Source organism: Sus scrofa, chromosome 3, assembly GCF_054392235.1.
Source record: "Sus scrofa isolate SSC_HxYL_T2T_F1_AM1 chromosome 3, Sscrofa_HxYL_maternal_Yorkshire_Landrace_v2.0, whole genome shotgun sequence".
Classification (NCBI taxonomy): domain Eukaryota; kingdom Metazoa; phylum Chordata; class Mammalia; order Artiodactyla; family Suidae; genus Sus; species Sus scrofa.
This window is the reverse complement of record NC_139385.1, coordinates 113,849,760-113,868,726: the sequence shown is the minus strand read 5'-3', so window position 1 is coordinate 113,868,726 and position 18,967 is coordinate 113,849,760. Positions and strand designations below refer to the sequence as shown.

The 18,967-nt window shown below is 42.6% G+C and overlaps 1 protein-coding gene across 2 annotated transcripts in view; it reads left to right on the top strand.

The window, feature by feature from the left end:
* The window catches only part of GALM (galactose mutarotase), a 67,330-nt gene that overhangs the window by 22,268 nt on the left and 26,095 nt on the right, over window positions 1-18,967 (top strand). For both annotated transcript variants that reach the window (XR_014839576.1, NM_214406.1), the window contains 1 exon segment: window positions 2,412-2,493. Coding sequence is in view for 1 of the 2 variants with exons in the window: in NM_214406.1 (NP_999571.1) it covers window positions 2,412-2,493 (82 nt within the window). In the remaining variant the exon portion in view is untranslated.

Sequence of the window (18,967 nt, the reverse complement as noted above, 5' to 3'; positions counted from 1 at the left end):
GGAGCGAGTAGAAGAAACCCCTTGCTAATAAGCCAAACTCCAAAGAGCTTTCAAACCCATTGTCTCTCTGACTTTTCACCTTCATAATTCCATTCAGAAAAGAAAATACCCTTGTCAGTTGAATCATTTGAAATGATTTTCTCCCATTCTGTAAGGTATCTTTTTGTTTTCTTTTTGGCTTCTTTTGCTGTGCAAAAGCTTGTAAGTTTGATTATGTCCCATTGGTTTATTTTTGCTTTTACTTCTGTTGCTGTGGGAGACTGACCTGATATCTATATCTATGAGTCCGCTTCTTTTGTTGTAATTTTTTAGTTTCTACTAAATGATCTCTTTGGAGTTCTCTCCCTACTTTATCCCTCTCATTGACATTGCATCCTGTTGACTTTGGTCTTTGAGAAAAAGACCTTTATAATAGATTTTTTTTTTTTTGGTCTTTTTTTTTTTTTTTTTTTTTTTTTTTGTTGTTGTTGTTGTTGCTATTTCTTGGGCCGCTCCCGCGGCATATGGAGGTTCTCAGGCCAGGGGTTGAATCGGAGCTGTAGCCACCAGCCTACGCCAGAGCCACAGCAACGCGGGATCCGAGCCGCGTCTGCAACCTACACCACAGCTCACGGCAATGCCGGATCGTTAACCCACTGAGCAAGGGCAAGGACCGAACCCGCAACTTCATGGTTCCTAGTCAGATTCGTTAACCACTGCGCCACGACGGGAACTCCCTATAATAGATTTTTTTATCTCCTCCATTTATTCTTCTTTCTCTTACTGTCCCCTTAGGGCTGCAGCTCCTCAAGAATCTATCCTCAGACCTCTTCCCTCAAATTCTTTAAGTCTCTCTGAGACCTCTCATCCATGCCTATACCTGGAATTATTAACTATGTGCCAATGACTCTTAAATCTGCGACCTCTGCATTTCTCTGTGAAACCAAGGTTGAACCCACATCTACCAATATCAAAAAGACAGACATTCCCGCCTGTCTTATGAATACTTCAGAGTAAATCCAAAACCAAACATTATCTTTTGTCAACAAATCTTCTCTTTACTACTTATTAAGACTGATGTTTATGTCCCTCTAAAATACATATGTTGAAATCCTGACCTCCAAGGTGATGGTGTTAGGTAGCAGTGCCTTTGAGAGGTAATTACTGACAAGGGCTTAATCTCTAAAATATGCAAGCAACTTACACAACTCAAAAGCAAAAAAGCCAACAACCCAATGGAAAAATGGGCAAAAGACCTGAATAGACATTTTTCCAAGGAAGATATATAGATGGCCAACAAGCACATGAAAAAATGCTCAACATCCCTGGTTATTAGAGAAATGCAAATCAAAACTACCATGAAGTACCACCTCATACCAGACAGAATGGCCATCATTAATAAGTCCACAAATAACAAATGTCGGAGAGGGTGTGGAGAAAAGGAAACCCTCCTGCACTGTAGGTGGAAATGTAAGCTGGTACAGCCACTATGGAGAACAGTATGGAGGTACCTTAGAAAACTATACATAGAACTACCATATGACCCAGCAGCCCCACACTTGGGCATATATCCACACAAAACTTTCCTTAAAATAGACACATGCAGCCGCATGTTCATTGCAGCACTATTCACAATAGCCAAAACATGGAATCAACCCAAATGTCCATTGACAGACGATTGGATTAGGAAGATGTGGTATGTATACACAATGGAATACTACTCAGCCATAAAAAGAACGAAATAATGCCATTTGCAGCAACATGGATGGAACTAGAGACTCTCATATTGAGTGAAGTAAGTCAGAAAGAGAAAGACAAATACCATATGATATCCCCTATATCTGGAATCTAATATACGGCATTAAGGAATCTTTCCAAAGAAAAGAAAATCATGGACTTGGAGAATAGACTTGTGATTGCCAAGGGGGAGGGAGTGGGGTGGATTGGGAGCTTGGGGTGAATAGATGCAGAATGTTGCCTTTGTAATGGATTAGCAATGAGATCCTTCTGTGTAGCACTGGACACTATGTCTAGTCACGATGTAGCATGATAATATGAGAAAAAAGAATGTATACATGTATGTGTAACTGGGTCACCATGCTGTACAGTAGAAAAAAAAATAGTGTATTAGGGAAATTAAAAAAATTAAAAATTAAAAAATAAAATAAAATAATGATATAGAGAAAAAAAAGAAAAGAAAATACATCCTAGGGGTCACATTTGAAAGTTTCTTCCAAAAGTATTGGCTGCTATTTTGCACCCCTGTCTACCTAAATTAAATGAACATATTAATCATCATCATAAGTCTAGTGGGATTTCTAAAGTTTTTGCAAATGCTTAAAAACATTTCTTCAAGAGAAGTTATAAAGCAAATATATAAAATAAGGCTGAGCATTAAATCTTCTTTTGTTTCTCTTCTTTTTGCCTCTCAGGGTTCCCCAAATATATATGACCATGAAGTCACTATAGAAGCTGATGCTTTTTTGCCTGTGGATGAAACTCTAATCCCTACAGGTTTGTTAATTTAAATGTTTTTATAGGAGCACAGAGGTGTTAAGAATTCTACTGCAGTGTCTCAGGTTGCTGCAGAGGCACAGGTTCAATCCTCAGCCTGTCTCAAGGGTCAAAGGATCAGGCATTGTGTGGCATAGGTCACAGCTGCTGCTTGGATTCAGTCCCTGGCTTGGGAACTTCCAAATGTCACAGATGCAGCCATTAAAAAAAAAAAAAAAGGCAACAGGCATAAACTGAGATAGTCCCAAACACCCTGGGTCAGCTGGTCATCTTAGCTGATCATTAGACTCCAGAAGTTCTCCATGAAAATGTAAATCTGTTACTCCTTGGCACTTAGAGATAAATTAATCTAAGCATTAGCTCACAAATGCAGGACCCTAATGGAACATGATGTGGTTTTTGACAGAATAGGAAAGGGTGGGATGGGCCTTACCCTGAGGAGGACAAATGCAGCTGCATCACCTCTGAGACATCATTTGGGGGGTCAGGTGGAAGGGGAAGTCCAGCGTATCAAAAGGGAAGGTGAGGTGTTGCCAGAGCTGGATTTCATGGGTGGGTGGGTGGGTGGGTGTGTGTGTGTTTGTCTCCTGGATTAACTGGATTGAAATCATCTTGGTTATTATTATTTGGGATCAAAAATACCTTGGTTTATATAGGCAAATCCATAGAGATAGAGAGTAGATTGGCAGGTTGCCAGGGGCTGGGAGCAGAGGAGAATTGGGAGTGAAAACGGCTACAAGATTTCATTTGAGGATGTTGAAAAGATTCTGGAATTAGATAGTGGTGATGGTGCACAACCTTGTAAATATACTAAAAACTGCTGAATTGTACACTTTAAAAGTACACATTATAGTATTCATAATGTGAATTATATCTCAATTTTACAAACAAAAGAAAGAACCTTGGTTCATGTGTTACCTCCAGAATTGAGGGGTGTAGTTTTGTGCGAGATTGTATGTGCACCCTCGTCTATCTCTAGGGGACAGATGAGTGACAGCAAAATGACTGGCAGGGGTGCTGTTTTTTTGTAGTAGTTTATAGAAATTACCTTGAAGCAATTACCCCCCAATGCAGTAAATAAATATTCTTATTGTGGTTTTGTTAAAATCAAAGATCAGATAAATGTAAAGACACACTTTGGGAGTTCTCGTTGTGGTGCAGCGGAAACGAATCCAACTAGGAACCATGAGCTTGCAGGTTCGATCCCTGGCCTTGCTCAGTGGGTTGGGGATCCGGTGTTGCCGTGAGCTGTGGTGTATGTAGGTCACAGACACGGCTCGGATCTGGCATTGCTGTGGCTCTGGTGTAGGCTGGCAGCAACAGCTCTGATTAGACCCCTAGCCTGGAAACCTCCATATGTCCTAAAAGGACAAAAGACAAAAAAAAGAAAGAAAGAAAGAAAGAGAGAGAGAGAGAGAGAGAAAGAAAGAAAGAAAAGACAGACACACTTTCTGCATCAGCTCCTCTTCTGAAGGAAGAGCTGCCCTCATGCTGCCCCTGACTGATCAGGTCTCCTGCCTGTGTCTGACAGCAACTTTGACTTCTAGGATGTGTCACATGTAACTTCATAGCTCCTTTGTCACATGGCTTATGTCCTCAGGCCTGTGTTCAGGGTGCAGCTACTTGTGAAAAGTCAGGAAGCCCTGTCCTTTCTGTTCCCACCTTGTGTAAGGGTGCTACTACTTTAGTTGTCTAATAAAGAGCTTAGAATGATAGAATATGAACAATTAGAAGCCAAGGCACTATCTTGGTTTACATCACAAGTAATAAGTCTATTGACATTTTAATCCCCCTCCTATGATGCACTGAAAAAGCACATCAATTGTGTGGTATTCTGTTAAAAATGCAAAACCCCAGTCCATTCAGAAGAAAACATTACATGAACCCACCTGAAGAACAGTCTACAAAATAATTGACCAGTACTTTTCAATGATATCAACATTGTGAAAGACAAAGAAAGTCTGATTTGCTGTTTCAGGGAGATAAGGAGATATAATACCTAAGTATAACATGGAATCCTAGGCTGGATCATGAAACAAACAAACAAGAAAACACTTTAGTGAGAACACCGGTCAAATTCTAATGAAGTGTGTAGTTTAGTTAATAGTGTTATTTCAGGTTAAATGTCTTAGTTGTGATCATTGTACCATGGTCATGTAAAATGTTAACATTCGAGAAAGGTGGATGAAGGGTACACAAAGATATATTATTTTTGCAACATTTCTATGAGTCTGAAGTTATTTCAGGAGTTCCCATCGTGGTGAAGCGGACCAGGAACCATGAAGTTGAGGGTTCAATCCCTGGCCTCGGCTCAGTGGGTTAAAGATCCTGTGTTGCTGTGGGCTGTGGTGTAGGTCACAGATGTGGCTCAGATCTGGCGTTGCTGTGGCTCTGGCGTAGGCCAGCAGCAATAGCTCCTATTAGACCCCTAGCCTGGGAGCCTCCATATGCCTCGGGTGCAGCCCTTAATAGATAGATAAATAAATAAATAAATGAAAATAAAGTTACTTCAAATTTCCAAAATTGAAAAAAGAAAAAAAAAAAAGACCCAGGGATCTAAGTAAGATTTAATACTTTAAGGTTACCAGGCACTCGCCTTGCTTTAGGTAAGGGTTTTTGTTTTATTTTGGCTCGTTTGTTTGTTTATTTGTTGTCTTTTTAACCCTGCACCTACAGCATATGGAAACTACCAGCCTACACCACAGCTCACGGCAAAGCTGGATCCCTAACCCACTGAGCAAGGCCAGGGATGGAACCCAAGTCCTCATGGATACTAGTCGTGTTCGTTACCCCTGAGCCACAATGGAAACTTCTATTTTTGGCATCTTTATAACAATGAGGTTGTGTTTGTGGATGCTAGTTCAGAATTTTTAAGGGGAAAAAGAATGTGAGCCTGCCTACCAAGCAGCAACTTCAGTTAACAGCAGGAATTAGAAACTCTCATAGGGAGTTCCTGTTGTGGCTCAGCGGCAATGAACCCAACTAGTATCTATGAGGACTCAGGTTCAATCCCCAGCCTTGCTTAGTGGGTTAGGGATCCAGCTTTGCCATGAGCTGTGGTGTAGGTCGCAGACAGGGCTCGGATCCCGTGTTGCTGTGGCTGTACAGGCTGGTGGCTGTGGTGTAGGCTGGCAGCTATAGCTCCGAGTCGACCCTTAGCCTGGGAACTTCCATATGCCAAAAGTGAGGGCCTAAAAAGCAAAAAGAAAGGAAGGGAGGGAGGAAGGAAGGAAGGAAGAAGCTCCCATAGACAAGGTAACAACAAAAATAATTAGAATAATAATCCAAGATAAATGGATTAAAATTTTTTGGCTTCACAGTGTTGAATGTTTTCATGGCTCCAGGACTTTTATGTTTGTCTTGGTAACATGTGTTATTTTTTGATACTGATGTGGCTCAATTAATGGGCATAAGTGAGCTGGCACATCTTGTCCTAAATGTAGAATGATTACGTTAGAACTTAAGTTATTATTATTATTTCTTTTTTGTCTTTTTGTTTTTTCTAGGGCCGCACCTGAGGCACATGGAGGTTCCCAGGCTAGGGGTCGAATGGGAGCTGTAGCAGCCAGCCTGCGCCACAGCCACGGCAATGACAGATCCTTAACCCACTGAGCGAGGCCATGGATCGAACCCGCAACCTCATGGTTCCAGTCGGATTTGTTTCTGCTGCACTACGACTGGAACTCCAGGACTGATGTTATTAACTGCAAGAGAAAAATATCAGCAGCTGCTATTTTGTGATTGATAAGGAAGAAAATAAACTAAGTAGCTTATAAATAGAGGTGATGAAATAAGGGCATATTCTTTTCTATATGTTTATAAAATTTTATGCTCTCCTGCTAAGTTTTAATCAGATGAAAATCACAAAAATACATAATTCATGCCAGGTAAAGATGATTTGTCATGACTGTAAGAGATAATTGTGGCAAAGCACAGTAGAGCTTTACATGCAGTCTAATGGACAGCATAGAACGCACATTCACCTCAGTTCTGTACCATAAGTGACTTTAGGATCAGATTCTATACCCTGTGCTAAATTGAACGCCTGCAAAGTTGAATAGACTATACGAGCTCTGGGCTCTCAGAGAGGCAAGAGCCTGTGTTCTAATCTTGGCTGTGTCATTAACTAGCTAGGGGACCTTCAGTGCATGTATAATACTTAGCATTTAATCTCCATAGACTCATTGCCCTTTCTGCAAATAGGAAGGAAGTTGAATTCAATCAGAGTTAATAAATTTTCATAAATCAGATCCATAAACTTTATTTTATTTATTTATTTTCATCTTTTTTTTTTTTTTTAGGGCCACACCCATGGCATATGGAGGTCCCAGGCTAGGGGTTGAATCGGAGCTGTAGCTGCTGGCCTATACCACAGCCACAGCAACGTGGGATCTGAGCTGTGTCTGCATCCTACACCACAGCTCATGGCAATGCCAAATCCTTAACCCACTGATCGAGACCAAGGTTTCAAACCCATGTCCTTATGGGTACCAGAGGCTTCGTTAACCACTGAGCCATGATGGAAACTCCCATATATTTTATTTTAAAAAACAGTTTGGGAAATACCTGGGGTTGCCTAAATTTTCCTTTTGCCAGGCTAGAAGGCTGTTATAAATAGAGGGCTATTAAAACTAATTGGGAATGTATGTATGTTATATTTCAATTTCTAAAAAAAAAAAAATTTAACCATTGGTATAATAATAAGGAACAGAGGTAAATAGGCTAAATTTATTAAAAAATAAACCAGGAGTTCCCGTCGTGGCGCAGTGGTTAACGAATCCGACTAGGAACCATGAGGTTGCGGGTTCAGTCCCTGCCCTTGCTCAGTGGGTTAACCATCCGGCGTTGCCATGAGCTGTGGTGTAGGTTGCAGACACGGCTCGGATCTTACGTTGCTGTGGCTCTGGCGTAGGCCGGCGGCTACAGCTCCGATTCAACCCCTAGCCTGGGAACCTCCATATGCCGCGGGAGGGGCCCAAGAAATGGCAAAAAGACAAAATAAGTAAATAAATAAATAAATAAATAAACCAATAAAATTACCATTCATAATCACCATTTTTCATAAGAGAAAGAATGTTTTAACACCACAAAAGTAGGGAAAGTTTAATCCTAGAATTTAAAAAAGGCCCTTTAAATTGACTTTATCTTACTTTTTTTTAAAAAAGTGATAGCTGATTATCCATATATATATCTCAGTTTTCTGTGAACCAGTGAAATTTTTATCATAGACTGATGATTGAGTCCAATAATTGGTCTGTAAGGTTGCTTGTAACTTTTACATTCTGTGATTTTACTGCTATTTCCACCACTCTTCAAAATTGTTAGAACTCTATCACTAACGTAAATAAGCTGTAACAACTTCAGAGCTCATGAAAAATTTATAATTCTCTTTTACAAATCCATACATCAGCCCCTCCCACATATGTTACATCTGTTTGCCCAATGACTCTTAAACTGAAATTATACAGGTTTTTTTCCTTCCTCCTTCTCAGAAATGCTTAAGAAACAAATAATTGTATGATTCCTTTGGAACGTCCTCCAAAAATGGGTGGTAACTTCTACTCTGTCATTTAGTGATGTAATAATTCACACGTCTGGCCCAGTTTCAGCCAGGAGCAAATCTCTAGGAACTCATATTTTGTCTGACTCTTAACATTGACTCCAAAGCTCATGAGCAGATGGCTTAACTGAGACCAGTCCGAAGTCATTTGGTCATTCAGAAGTGCCTCCTATGTGCCTGGGCTTGCCAGGAGTTGGCAGTGGCAGACCCTGCCCAAATATTATTCATTAACCTGGAAAATGTCAGGGTAGATACAACTAAGAGACTTGGAATAGAAAGAAAGCACTGCCTGGGGGCTCCTCGATAGAGATGAGAGTGAAATAAAACCTGGAAGGGAAAGTAAAATTTTGCCAGGCAGCGAGGAGAAAGGTATTTTGGACAGAGATGAACAAGAATGGGCAGTACAGGAAATAGCGAGACTCTCTCCAGGGAAGAGCTGGGCTGCTGAAGCACTTGGGGCATGCTTTTCATCGCAGAAAATGGATGGGCTCATAGAGGTTGGCTGGGGCCTTGTCAGATCTGCACCAAGCTCTGGTACATCTGCAATCCCTGAGGTGGCCCTGGATTACCCTATGCTGACCTTAAGTTCAAGGTCACACAGGGCAGACACACAGGTGTACCGGATATTCAGCCAGAACTGGACTGTACTGAACCCCAAGTCCACTCTTCTGAGACATGCTGTAAGAAACCTGTTAGACAAGCCACACTCTGTTGAGCATTCTGAGAATTGACATGCAGTATCTAGAGACTGCGGTTATGTTGAATTGAGAAAAAGGAAGATACTATTTATCTGTGAGATGAGGTGGGGGTTATGACAATAGAATCTGGTATTTCAGAGAGGGCTTTATAAATAAAAAACCCACACCGCAACCCTGTAAGGTAGGTTCAGCTCATTTTTCTTATTTATCAGATGTGGAAACTCTAGCACAGTAGTTTCAGTAACTTACTGAGAACCACTCAGTTAAGGCGCCATGGAAAGCTAGGATTCAAACCTAGGTAGTCTTGTATTAAAACTCTGGCTTTTAACTAGACCTGTAATCTACAGACTTTACAGTGTGGTTAGATGGAAGAAGGGTTCTGGGGAGGGGGAAAGGAGAGAGAAAAAAGAAAAGTAAATGAATTTCTTGATTATATAGAGAGCCAAGATCACCATATAGTCATAAAATAGGAAGCCAGAAACTGAACAAAAAAGCTTTGGATGGTTGTCAGTTCTCATTTCTTCTGCCACCTTTTATACAGGTGGCCTCCCAGCTTCTCTCACTGTTTTCCTCCCCATTTCTCCTTCTCAATATATTTCTGCCTCTCTATAAAGAAAACAGAAAAAAAAGCTTGTTAGAACTGTATTTAAAAAGAGGGGAAAAAGACACAGAGGTCAAGTCTCCAGCTTTTATGGATGTAAATTTATACTTTATTTGTTTTCAACTCCTTTTTGTTTGCCCTTTATGAAAGCTGTAACCTGAGCTCTTCTCAAAGGAAATGCTGATGCAGATCTAAACTTTGGGGGTGTTTTTACCTTGGTTACAGACTCTCAGTAAATAATTTATCAGGTGATGGGAAAACCCATTATGTGAGAAAATAGCACCTTTTATTCTATAGTAGCTGTAATACTGTGGCTGAGGTACTCAGTAAAAAAGGGGACCTTCCCCCCGTGTGTGTTTTGGGGAGAGATGAAGTCCTGTCCTCCATTTTGCTTATTGCAGGCTTGCTGATTGGGCATTATTACATAGAGGAAAGGGATATCTCGATATAGCGTTTCAGAGAGCCCAAGCAAGCACCATACAATAAGATCCCCTTGTCTTAAACCTATAGCATCGGAGTTCCCATTGTGGCGCAGTGGTTAACGAATCCGACTAGGAACCATGAGGTTGCGGGTTCGGTCCCTGCCCTTGCTCAGTGGGTTAACGATCCAGCGTTGCCGTGAGCTGTGGTGTAGGTTGCAGACACGGCTCGGATCCCACGTTGCTGTGGCTCTGGTGTAGGCCGGTGGCTACAGCTCCGATTCAACCCCTAGCCTGGGAACCTCCATATGCTGCGGATGCAGCCCAAGAAATGGCAAAAAGACAAAAAAAAAAACCAACAACAACAACAACAAAAAAAACCTATAGCATCATTTAGATCTCTGTCTCAGGCAGGGCCCACAGATCTTGAGCAGCCTTGGGCACCTGTTTCAATCCTGACTTTGTTCCTGTTGACAATTTGGCAGGGGTAGAGGGCATATAAAATGTCTTCAGCCCTTTCTACCAATAAAGCATGGAAGACAACAGCCTGTACTATGTGGCTTCTTTGTTCTTCCCCTTTCTCTGCTCTGGTAAAAGGGTGTCTTTTTTCCAAAGCTCACTGGAAATGCCTCAGCAAGGGTGAGACATGGTCCTTCCTCACAGGTGCCTCTCTCCTGCATCAATAGAAGGTCTCTGCAAGACAGAGAGCTCCCTTCACCTGTAGACCAGGAGCAAAGTTGCCACTAAGCTGTCAAGACTGGGTTTGCATGTCAGCATTAGTGTAGCTTTGCTTCTTCTGAGCAATTGTTTTTCTCTACTTTAAAAAAAAAAAAAATGCAACCCCTATAGCATTAGCTGCTGCTTAGGATGGGCTCATACCCTGTAACTGGGGCATCTTCAAGTCATCTTGAGTATGTTTTTATGTTGTTGTCAGGGCTGTCCCTGTAGTTTCCCAGAAGTGGAACTCCTGAAAACCGTTTACTAGGAAGGACAAGTATATAGTGGTTGTCCACAGAGAGAGAACAGTCTAGTGCCAGATTTCTGTGCTGACAAGACAGATATATAGCTTCAAGACCCGAGTCTAGTGTCTTGTCCTGTGGCAACAAGAGGAAACCAGTCCCTGGTGCCCTGCTCAGGTACAAAGCCAGCTGAATTTGAGCAGATGAGAAAATTCAATCTTTCTGTTTCTCCAGGGATTAATTCATTCCCAGGGTTGTAAATAATACCTTTCATCCTTTCGTCTAACAGAACTGTGAGACTTGGAGGCGATCTGGGCCACCTGCCCAGCAAGACTTTATGATGTATACAACACAGTGCAGAACTAAGTGTGTTTTAATAGGCATTTATAGAATATAGATTTTTTCTTTTTTTTTTTTTTGTCTTTTTGTTGTTGTTGTTGTTGTTGCTATTTCTTGGGCCGCTCCCACGGCATATGGAGGTTCCCAGGCTAGGGGTCGAATCGGAGCTGTAGCCACCGGCCTACGCCAGAGCCACAGCAACGTGGGATCCGAGCCGCGTCTGCAACCTACACCACAGCTCACGGCAACGCTGGATCCTTAACCCACTGAGCAAGGGCAGGGACCGAACCCGCAACCTCCTGGTTCCTAGTCGGATTCGTTAACCACTGCGCCACGACGGGAACTCCATTTTTTTTTTTTTTTTGTCTTTTTGTTGTTGTTGTTGTAGCTTTTTTTCTTTTAATTTTCTGTTCTTTACTCGTAATAGTAGATAAAGAATCAAGAAAGCAGAAATGAATGCTTTTATTAGTCTTTTGCATCTTAAAGTAACATTGTAAAATCCCATCTTATTCTCTTTATTGAGAGGAGATACCTTTTATTTTTATAAAAATTTACCCAATCTATTCTGTTCCCAGCCCATCTGTGTTCACTTGCTGTTCTTACTGCTCTTCATTTTTAAAGCTCCTTCTAAAATTACATGAAAGCAACCCCATTTTGACAAAATTAGAATTCTGGTAGAAAAGGCTTACCACAAGGCTGTGGAGAGAAGCTCAGCAAGACATTTGTATTTTATTTCAACCTCTCTGGATTCAACCTACAATTCATTTGATTTTATAATTACTTCCCTAGGGCAGATCCAAGTCTCTGACCTGGAGAAATAAATTCCAAAGTAGTCTTCTGGTTCAAAGGTGGTGCAAAGAATACTGTTTTTTGATGTGTGTGTTTTAATCTTTGTGGAGCTTCTTACAGAAAACTCCTTTAGACTTTATATAATTCTAAAATTGTGGACATAATATTAATTTCAACTCTCCATCATTATGCTTTCTATTTCCTTTTCATCCCACGTCTCCACTACACCCAATATTGTCATCAGGTCCCGCTGATTTTTTTTTTTTTTTTAAGTAAGGCTTAATTTTTTTAGAGAAGTTTTTGGGTTTTTGTTGTTGTTGTTGTTGTTGTTTTGTCTTTTTAGGGCTGCACCCATGGCAAATGAAAGTTCCTAGGCTAGGGGTCGAATTGGAGCTACAGCTGCCAGCCTACACCATAGCCATAACAACTTGGGATCTGAGCCCCATCTGGGACCTATACTACAGTTCAAGGCAACACTGGGTCCTTAACCCACTGAGCAAGGCCAGAGGTTGAACCCACATCCTCTTGGATACTAGAGTTCATAACCCACTGAGCCACAACAGGAGCTCCTCAATATGTATTATTGATTATATGACTCTGTCTCCATCATTACTGACCCAGTGTAGGCTATCTTTTCTTCTCTAGATCAGTGCCTGGCTTATATTATGAGCTTCATAAATTTGGATCAGTGAATGAATAAATAAATCTGGACAACCGGTCTCTAACTGGAGGGAAAAAAATCTCTTTAGATTTGTCCTATATCTGGTTACTAAAGTTATCTATCTAAAATTAAAATCTTGGGAGTTCCCTGGTGGCTCAGCAGGTTAAGGACCTGATATTGTCACTGCTGTAGTGCAGATTGGATCCCTGGCCTGGGAACTTCCACATGCCTCAGGTGTAGCTAAAATAAATTAATTTAATTTAATGCAAATCTTACTTTGATATTCTCCAGTTTAAAAAAAAAGGTTTTTGTCTTTTTAGGGCCACACCCCATGGCATATGGAAGTTCCCAGGCTAGCAGGGGTCGAATCAGAGCTACAGATACCAGCCTACACTACAGCAGCGCCAGATCCAAGCCACGTCTGTGTCCTACGCCATAGCTTACGGCAATGCCAGATCCTTAATCCATTTAGCAAGGCCAGAAATCGAACTGCATCCTCAGGATCACTAGTTGGGTTTGTTACTACTGAACCACGATGGGAACTCCCTAAAAAACTTTTAGATGCCTTCCAGACGCATCCCCGGCTGTGTCTCACTCACATCTCACCCTGTTTTAATACCCACCTCCCACCCACAGGGACCACCCAATGCCCTTTCCTTGCTACATGTACCCCTACTCTTTTCAAGGCTCATACTTTCTCTTTAGAAATGTTTCCCCACTTCCTGGAAAGAATAGATTCTTTGTTGCTCTTTGCATTTTTGTAATGACGTAAACTGTTTAGAGCTTATGTGCCCACGCTCCTTTATCTTCCTCTCCATTAAGTCTACCCCAGATGAACTATCAGAATTTACTAGTTACAGATCCAAAGTGGGGAGCTAGAAGGGAGCTGCAGGCTGAGTCTCTTTGGCTTGGAGCTAGAGAACATATCTATGCTAAACAGAAAAATGAAACCAAGTAGTAGCCAATCTGTACATGCTATGAACGGCTACTCTTTCCTTTCCCTCTCCACCCCTTGTTAGTCTTTTTCCATTCTTCTCTCTTCTTTACATTTGTTTTAAACAGAGTGTATTAAAGCGGTACCGTATGATAACTGGGATTCAGCAAACCTGGATGCAGCAGGTGTGCTACCCACCAGCAGTGCTCTCAAGTCAACCACGAAAACCCTCTGGGCCTCATAACCTAAACTCTAAAATCTCATTAGATTACAGTTACGTTAGTTGAACTCCAAGTTCCTGTCAGTTTCTAATAATGATTCAAAGACCACATGGAACCTCTAACCCAGATAATTTTTCTTGGCCACACCCATGGCATGCGAAAGTTTCTGGGCCAGGAATCAAACCCCGCCACAGCTCCACAGCTGTAACCAGAGCCACAGCAATGATAGTGCTGGATCCTTAACCCACTGAGCCATGAGGAAACTCCATAAGCCAGATATTCTTAGCCAGGGCAGGGTTCATACTTGTATATCTGGGAAGATGATGAAAGATCTTAAAGGGATTCATAAACTCCTGAAATTCTGTGTAAAACCTTGTGTGAGTTGGTTGCATCATCTTGGTCTACAGAGGGGTTTTCCAGTCTTTTTTCCTCTCTTGAGGTAACAATAGTTTATGGTTGCCTTATTATATATTATTGTATATAAGGATAGTCATCATTTTTGAGACTAGCAATGGTATATTTTCTTCTTTGTAATCTTCAGGGTAGTTTAAAAATTTTTTTTCCTAATTTATCACCATTAAATTCCCTGAAGGGAGCTAGAAGTCTAGCTAGAGAAGGAAAATGGCAAACTAAGAAGAGTAACTTCTCCAAGGTCCTACCCGGAGGAGCTATAGCAGCCAAGACTCTGGGTCAGAAAACCAGCTTTTCTTTCTGCTTGATCAGATCAATGAAATTGTCTTGTAATACTCACCAGCCCTTGTTCAGTCAGGACTGCAGGCCTGGACATCAGTCTGTGGAGTGTGGGAGCAGGCAGGCATGCCGGCCGCTCTATAAGTGGGAAGCCAGAGCATGGTGTTCTATTTGAGTAACACTAAAAAAAGTAAAAACTGGTGATAATTGAATCTTATGGATTATTATTTACCCTGGAGCTGTTTCTTGTATGACAGACTCTCCCAGATGATGTTCAAGGAAGTTCAATACAGAAACTCCAAGGAACTCTCCTGGTAGCAATGAACCCCTCCAAGGGGATGCATTATTGAATCCCTCTCTACAAAATGGCCCCAAGAATGGCTTTATGAGGCTTCAGAATAACATCCAAAGCCACTCATGTTCCCTGCTAGAAAATATCACTGCTACAAGATTGGCAAGCGTGAGCCAGCATGGTGGGAATTTGGCAGGAAGAAAGCTCAGAAATTAGCACTTGGCTAGGTGTTGTATAATTCCTATGAAAATTCCAGACTAACATCAAGTAAGTTTGTCAGAAGGGGAGTTATTTTCTAGAACTCTCACTACCACCCTTGGAGAGCTGGTAGTTTAACACCCACCCTTCCCACACCCCAGGTCTGGACAGATGCCTGGCTCTGGTTCAAACCTGGTGCATAGCAATCCTTAGAGGTCGCCCCATTCTTAAGGGGATGAGAGATGACTGTGGGCTTTGCACCATGGGCCTGAGGCTGACTCAAGTCTCAGACCAGACTTGCTTTCAGTTCAGCTAGCATTTATGGAACATCCACTGATTGCTAGGTGCTGCCTAAGGCACTGGCCATAGAAAGATGATCAAACACTGTCTGTGGCCTTGAAAAGCTTACAGGGAGTGGAGAATCTAGTGTAGTCAGGGCAGTGCTAGAATTATTGCCCTTGGGCCTAAGGGGAGCATAAAGGCAAGGATTTGAAGAGGCTTTCTTGAAAGCACCCTGAGCTTCAGGAAGCTTCTTAGTATCTGTGAGGATCTAGCCACAAGGAGAGTAAGAGTACTAAGCACAGAATGTGGGAGTGGAGTAGGCTATTAAGCCAAAAGCCACAGAGACAGTTGGGCAGAGTGGAGGCTAGGGTGAGACAAGGGAGGTGCAGCACTGGGGTGCAAAACTTAAGGCAGCACTCACTTTCAGGGTCCTGCAGGTACAGAGTCAGCCTCTGAGAGTGACTGTATCCTTAAATTTTGCACCCTAGCTCCTTGCTTGCCTCACCCTTGTCCCGGCTTTGTAGTTGAGTATAGTCATCATGGGCGTTCTGTGCCATCCTAAGGAGGAGCTAGGATTTTATCTTTAAATCATGGGAGACTTCGAAGCATTTTAAGCCAGGGAATTGACCTAGCGAGACTGGCATTTTACAAATACTAACCCAGCAACTGTTGTGGGTGGGGTTTGACTGGAGCCAGAGATGGATGAAGAGTCTATTTTAATAACCCGAGCAAGAGATGAGGAGGATCTAAATAAGATTTCAGATGGAAGAAATATAGTCTTATAATATTAAGAGGTAAAAACCAGGAGGCCTGAATTGAATATAGAAAATGAGGAAGCAGGAAGGCTGTGTGATGACGCCTAGGTTTCCAGGACAGCTTCTGGGCAGTAGGAATGGAGATAGTAAGTAGCAGGAATAGAGGAGGAGGAGGTGGGATGAGGGATGGGAGTGGATGGAGGAACTATGGATTTGGTCTCAGAGATATTTGAGATTAAGGTGCCTGTGGGGCATCCAGGTGAGGATGTCCAGTAAGCAGTCAGACAGATGGGTACAATGTTTGAGGAAAAATAAGAGTGAGAGTATATTGTAGATTAAGCCATGTGGATTTCCTGGAGAGGAACTGCAGATTGAGAAGAACAGTGGTCTGAGGGCTGAACCCAGGGGAATCTGAGGAAACCCCCCACCAATATTGAAGGTGCAAGGGAGGTTCACAATAAAGATGTCAAGTCAAGTTCCCCTTGTGGCTCAGAGGTAAAAATATCAACTAGTATCCACAAGGATGTGGGTTCAATCCCTGGCCATGCTCAGTGGGTTGTTGTTTCCTTGAGCTGCAGTGTATGTTGCAGACAAGGTTCTGATCTGGCATAGCTGTGGCTGTGGTGTAGGCCGGCAGCTGTAGCTCCAATTCGACCCCTAGCCTGGGACCTTCCATATGCCATGGGTTCAGCCCTAAAAAGACATACATACATACATACATACAGGTATCAAGTCAGATGGGCAGAGGAAGAAAGCAAACAAGGAGAGAAAGTGTCTGAAAGTCTTGGAGTGACCGGCTGTGTCAGCATTCCAGATAGGTCCAGCCCAGGCAACCTGGGAAGCATGCCTGTAGTGGTTGTAGTGGCTGTCATTGCGGGCCCATTTTAGAGTGTGACGGTAGAATCCAGACTGTGGCAGTTGGGGGAGTAAACTGGAAGTGAGGCAAGAGGATCAGGGACAATAAGCCAATGAGTGGTTCCCAGCTAAGGCAACTTTTTTTTTTTTTTTCCTGGATGCACCTGCACCCATGACATATGGAAGTTCTGGGGCCAAGGACTGAATCCTAGCTACAGCTGCAGCTCTGCCACCGCTGCAGCAACACTGTATTCTTAACCCACTTTGCCTCAGCAGAAACTCCCAGGGAACTACTGAATATGGAATCCTGGGCCCACACTAGAGATTCCCATTCATTTACTGCAATGTGGAGCAAGGGAATCTGAACTTATAAAAGCTACCTAAGTGAGCTTAAGAAGCCACTGGTGTTGAATCTGCTTTCTAAAAGCTCTGAAAGGAAGAAGAGGGTGCCTCCATCGGGTGGAGATGCAGGGTCAAGGAAAAGGTTTCTTTAGTGGGGGAGGAGCTGGTTGAGGACAAGTGAAATGTTTGTCAGGTGGTGCCAAGAATCTAGGTGAGGACTGAGACTGTGAATTTGTGGTGGTCTCACTTGGTGCTTTTGGAGGGTTTTCTCCAGTTTCTCTCAGCATCATGGAGTCAAGAGCAGAGAAAGTGGTTTGTGGGATGATCTCAAGTTGGATTTTGTCTGGAAGGAGGGGAGGAGAGGACAGGCTTCAAGGCAGGTCAGTAAGGGTGTTACTAACCAAGTGGCTCAGGTCATAGGCAGTGGATGTGATAAAGGATGTAATAAAGGAGCAGGTAATAAAGGATGTGAGGGCCTTGATGGACGCCTCAGGGACCAGGCACCATGGTGGCACTCAGGAGAGCAGGTCTAGTGGGAAGGCTAGGAGGCTGCAGACAGTGGCAGTAAATGCCTGGATACCATCTTGTTGGGAGCCTATGATGGAAAGATTCTCTGCGTGAAAATGCCTCCTGTGGGCCCAACAGTGAAGGGTAAAGTTGCTTCTCACCTGAAAACATCATGTAACAGTGTTTTAGCATTTTATGCCTCAGATGGCGTGTAATATCCAGAAGCAGTGCTGTCCCCCCGCCCCCCCGTAAGTAAAATCAAAAAGCGCTCAGTGGAAAGGAAAAAAAAAAAAAAAAAAACCAACAGCAGTAGAATAAAGCCGCAAAACCAATGCATCGGCAGAGTAAAGGGGAAAAACTGCAGCAGAGACAAGCTTTGAGGTTGTGTGATCTATGAAAATTTATAGAAATGTTACCTTAAAAAAAAAAATCCCAAGGTACTTAACTTGCCAACCACTGGAATGAAGTCAAAATTCCCACCCAGGGTGTTACTTTTAATTATCATTCTCTTTATGTTGTTTCCTAAAATAATAACAGGCATTCTAGAGATGATTTACCAAGATGGCTTAATTAGGTGTCAGATGAGTACCTGTGCCCACGAGCCGGTTACTGCTGGCTTCCGTATGCAAATTTGACTGATTGTTCTGAACCTGACTAAAGAAACAGACGTAATTGGAGCAGCTGGGCTAGAAGCACAGCTGGGCCATCCCCATGGATACCAGACTCTTCCTATTGCCCCAGCACTCCTCCCACCCCCTTTTTTTTTAATACTGAGATGAATGCACAGCACATGTGAGCCTAGGTCTGTCTTAGATGGTCTCCACATCAGTGCTTTTCACCTTTAATGTGTGCACAAAATCAGCTGGGGGCCTTGTTAATGTGCAGATTCTGACTCAGTGTGGGGTACAGCCTTTGGGTTCATGTTTCGAACAAGCCCTAGGTGATACCTGTGCTCATGGTCCTGGGTCCATGCTTTGAGTAGCTGTTGAAAAGGCTCTAAACTGCTTTGTGTAAACTCAAATGATGTTTGTTGCTTTTCTCCTTTTTGGCATCTATTTGCCCATTTGCTTGCCTCCCCAACAACCCTTGTCCTCCTGCTGCTCCTTAGCTACCTTTATTCCCCATCTGGCTCCACTTCACACTCTCAACTCTGGGCCTCTTGTCAGAAGCCATTCTTTAAAGGTCACTCTGCAAAGAGCTACTCTCAGCCAATAGCCTTCCTAGGTAAGACAAGCTGAAAATTTGATTTAAAAAAGAGAGAGGAAAGAACTAACCAGATATCACAGTGTGTCCCTGGAGGGAACAACCTGCTTTGTTGTGTTTGTCACATGGGCTGTTGGACTTACGGCCCTGGAATGTCACAGATGGAAAG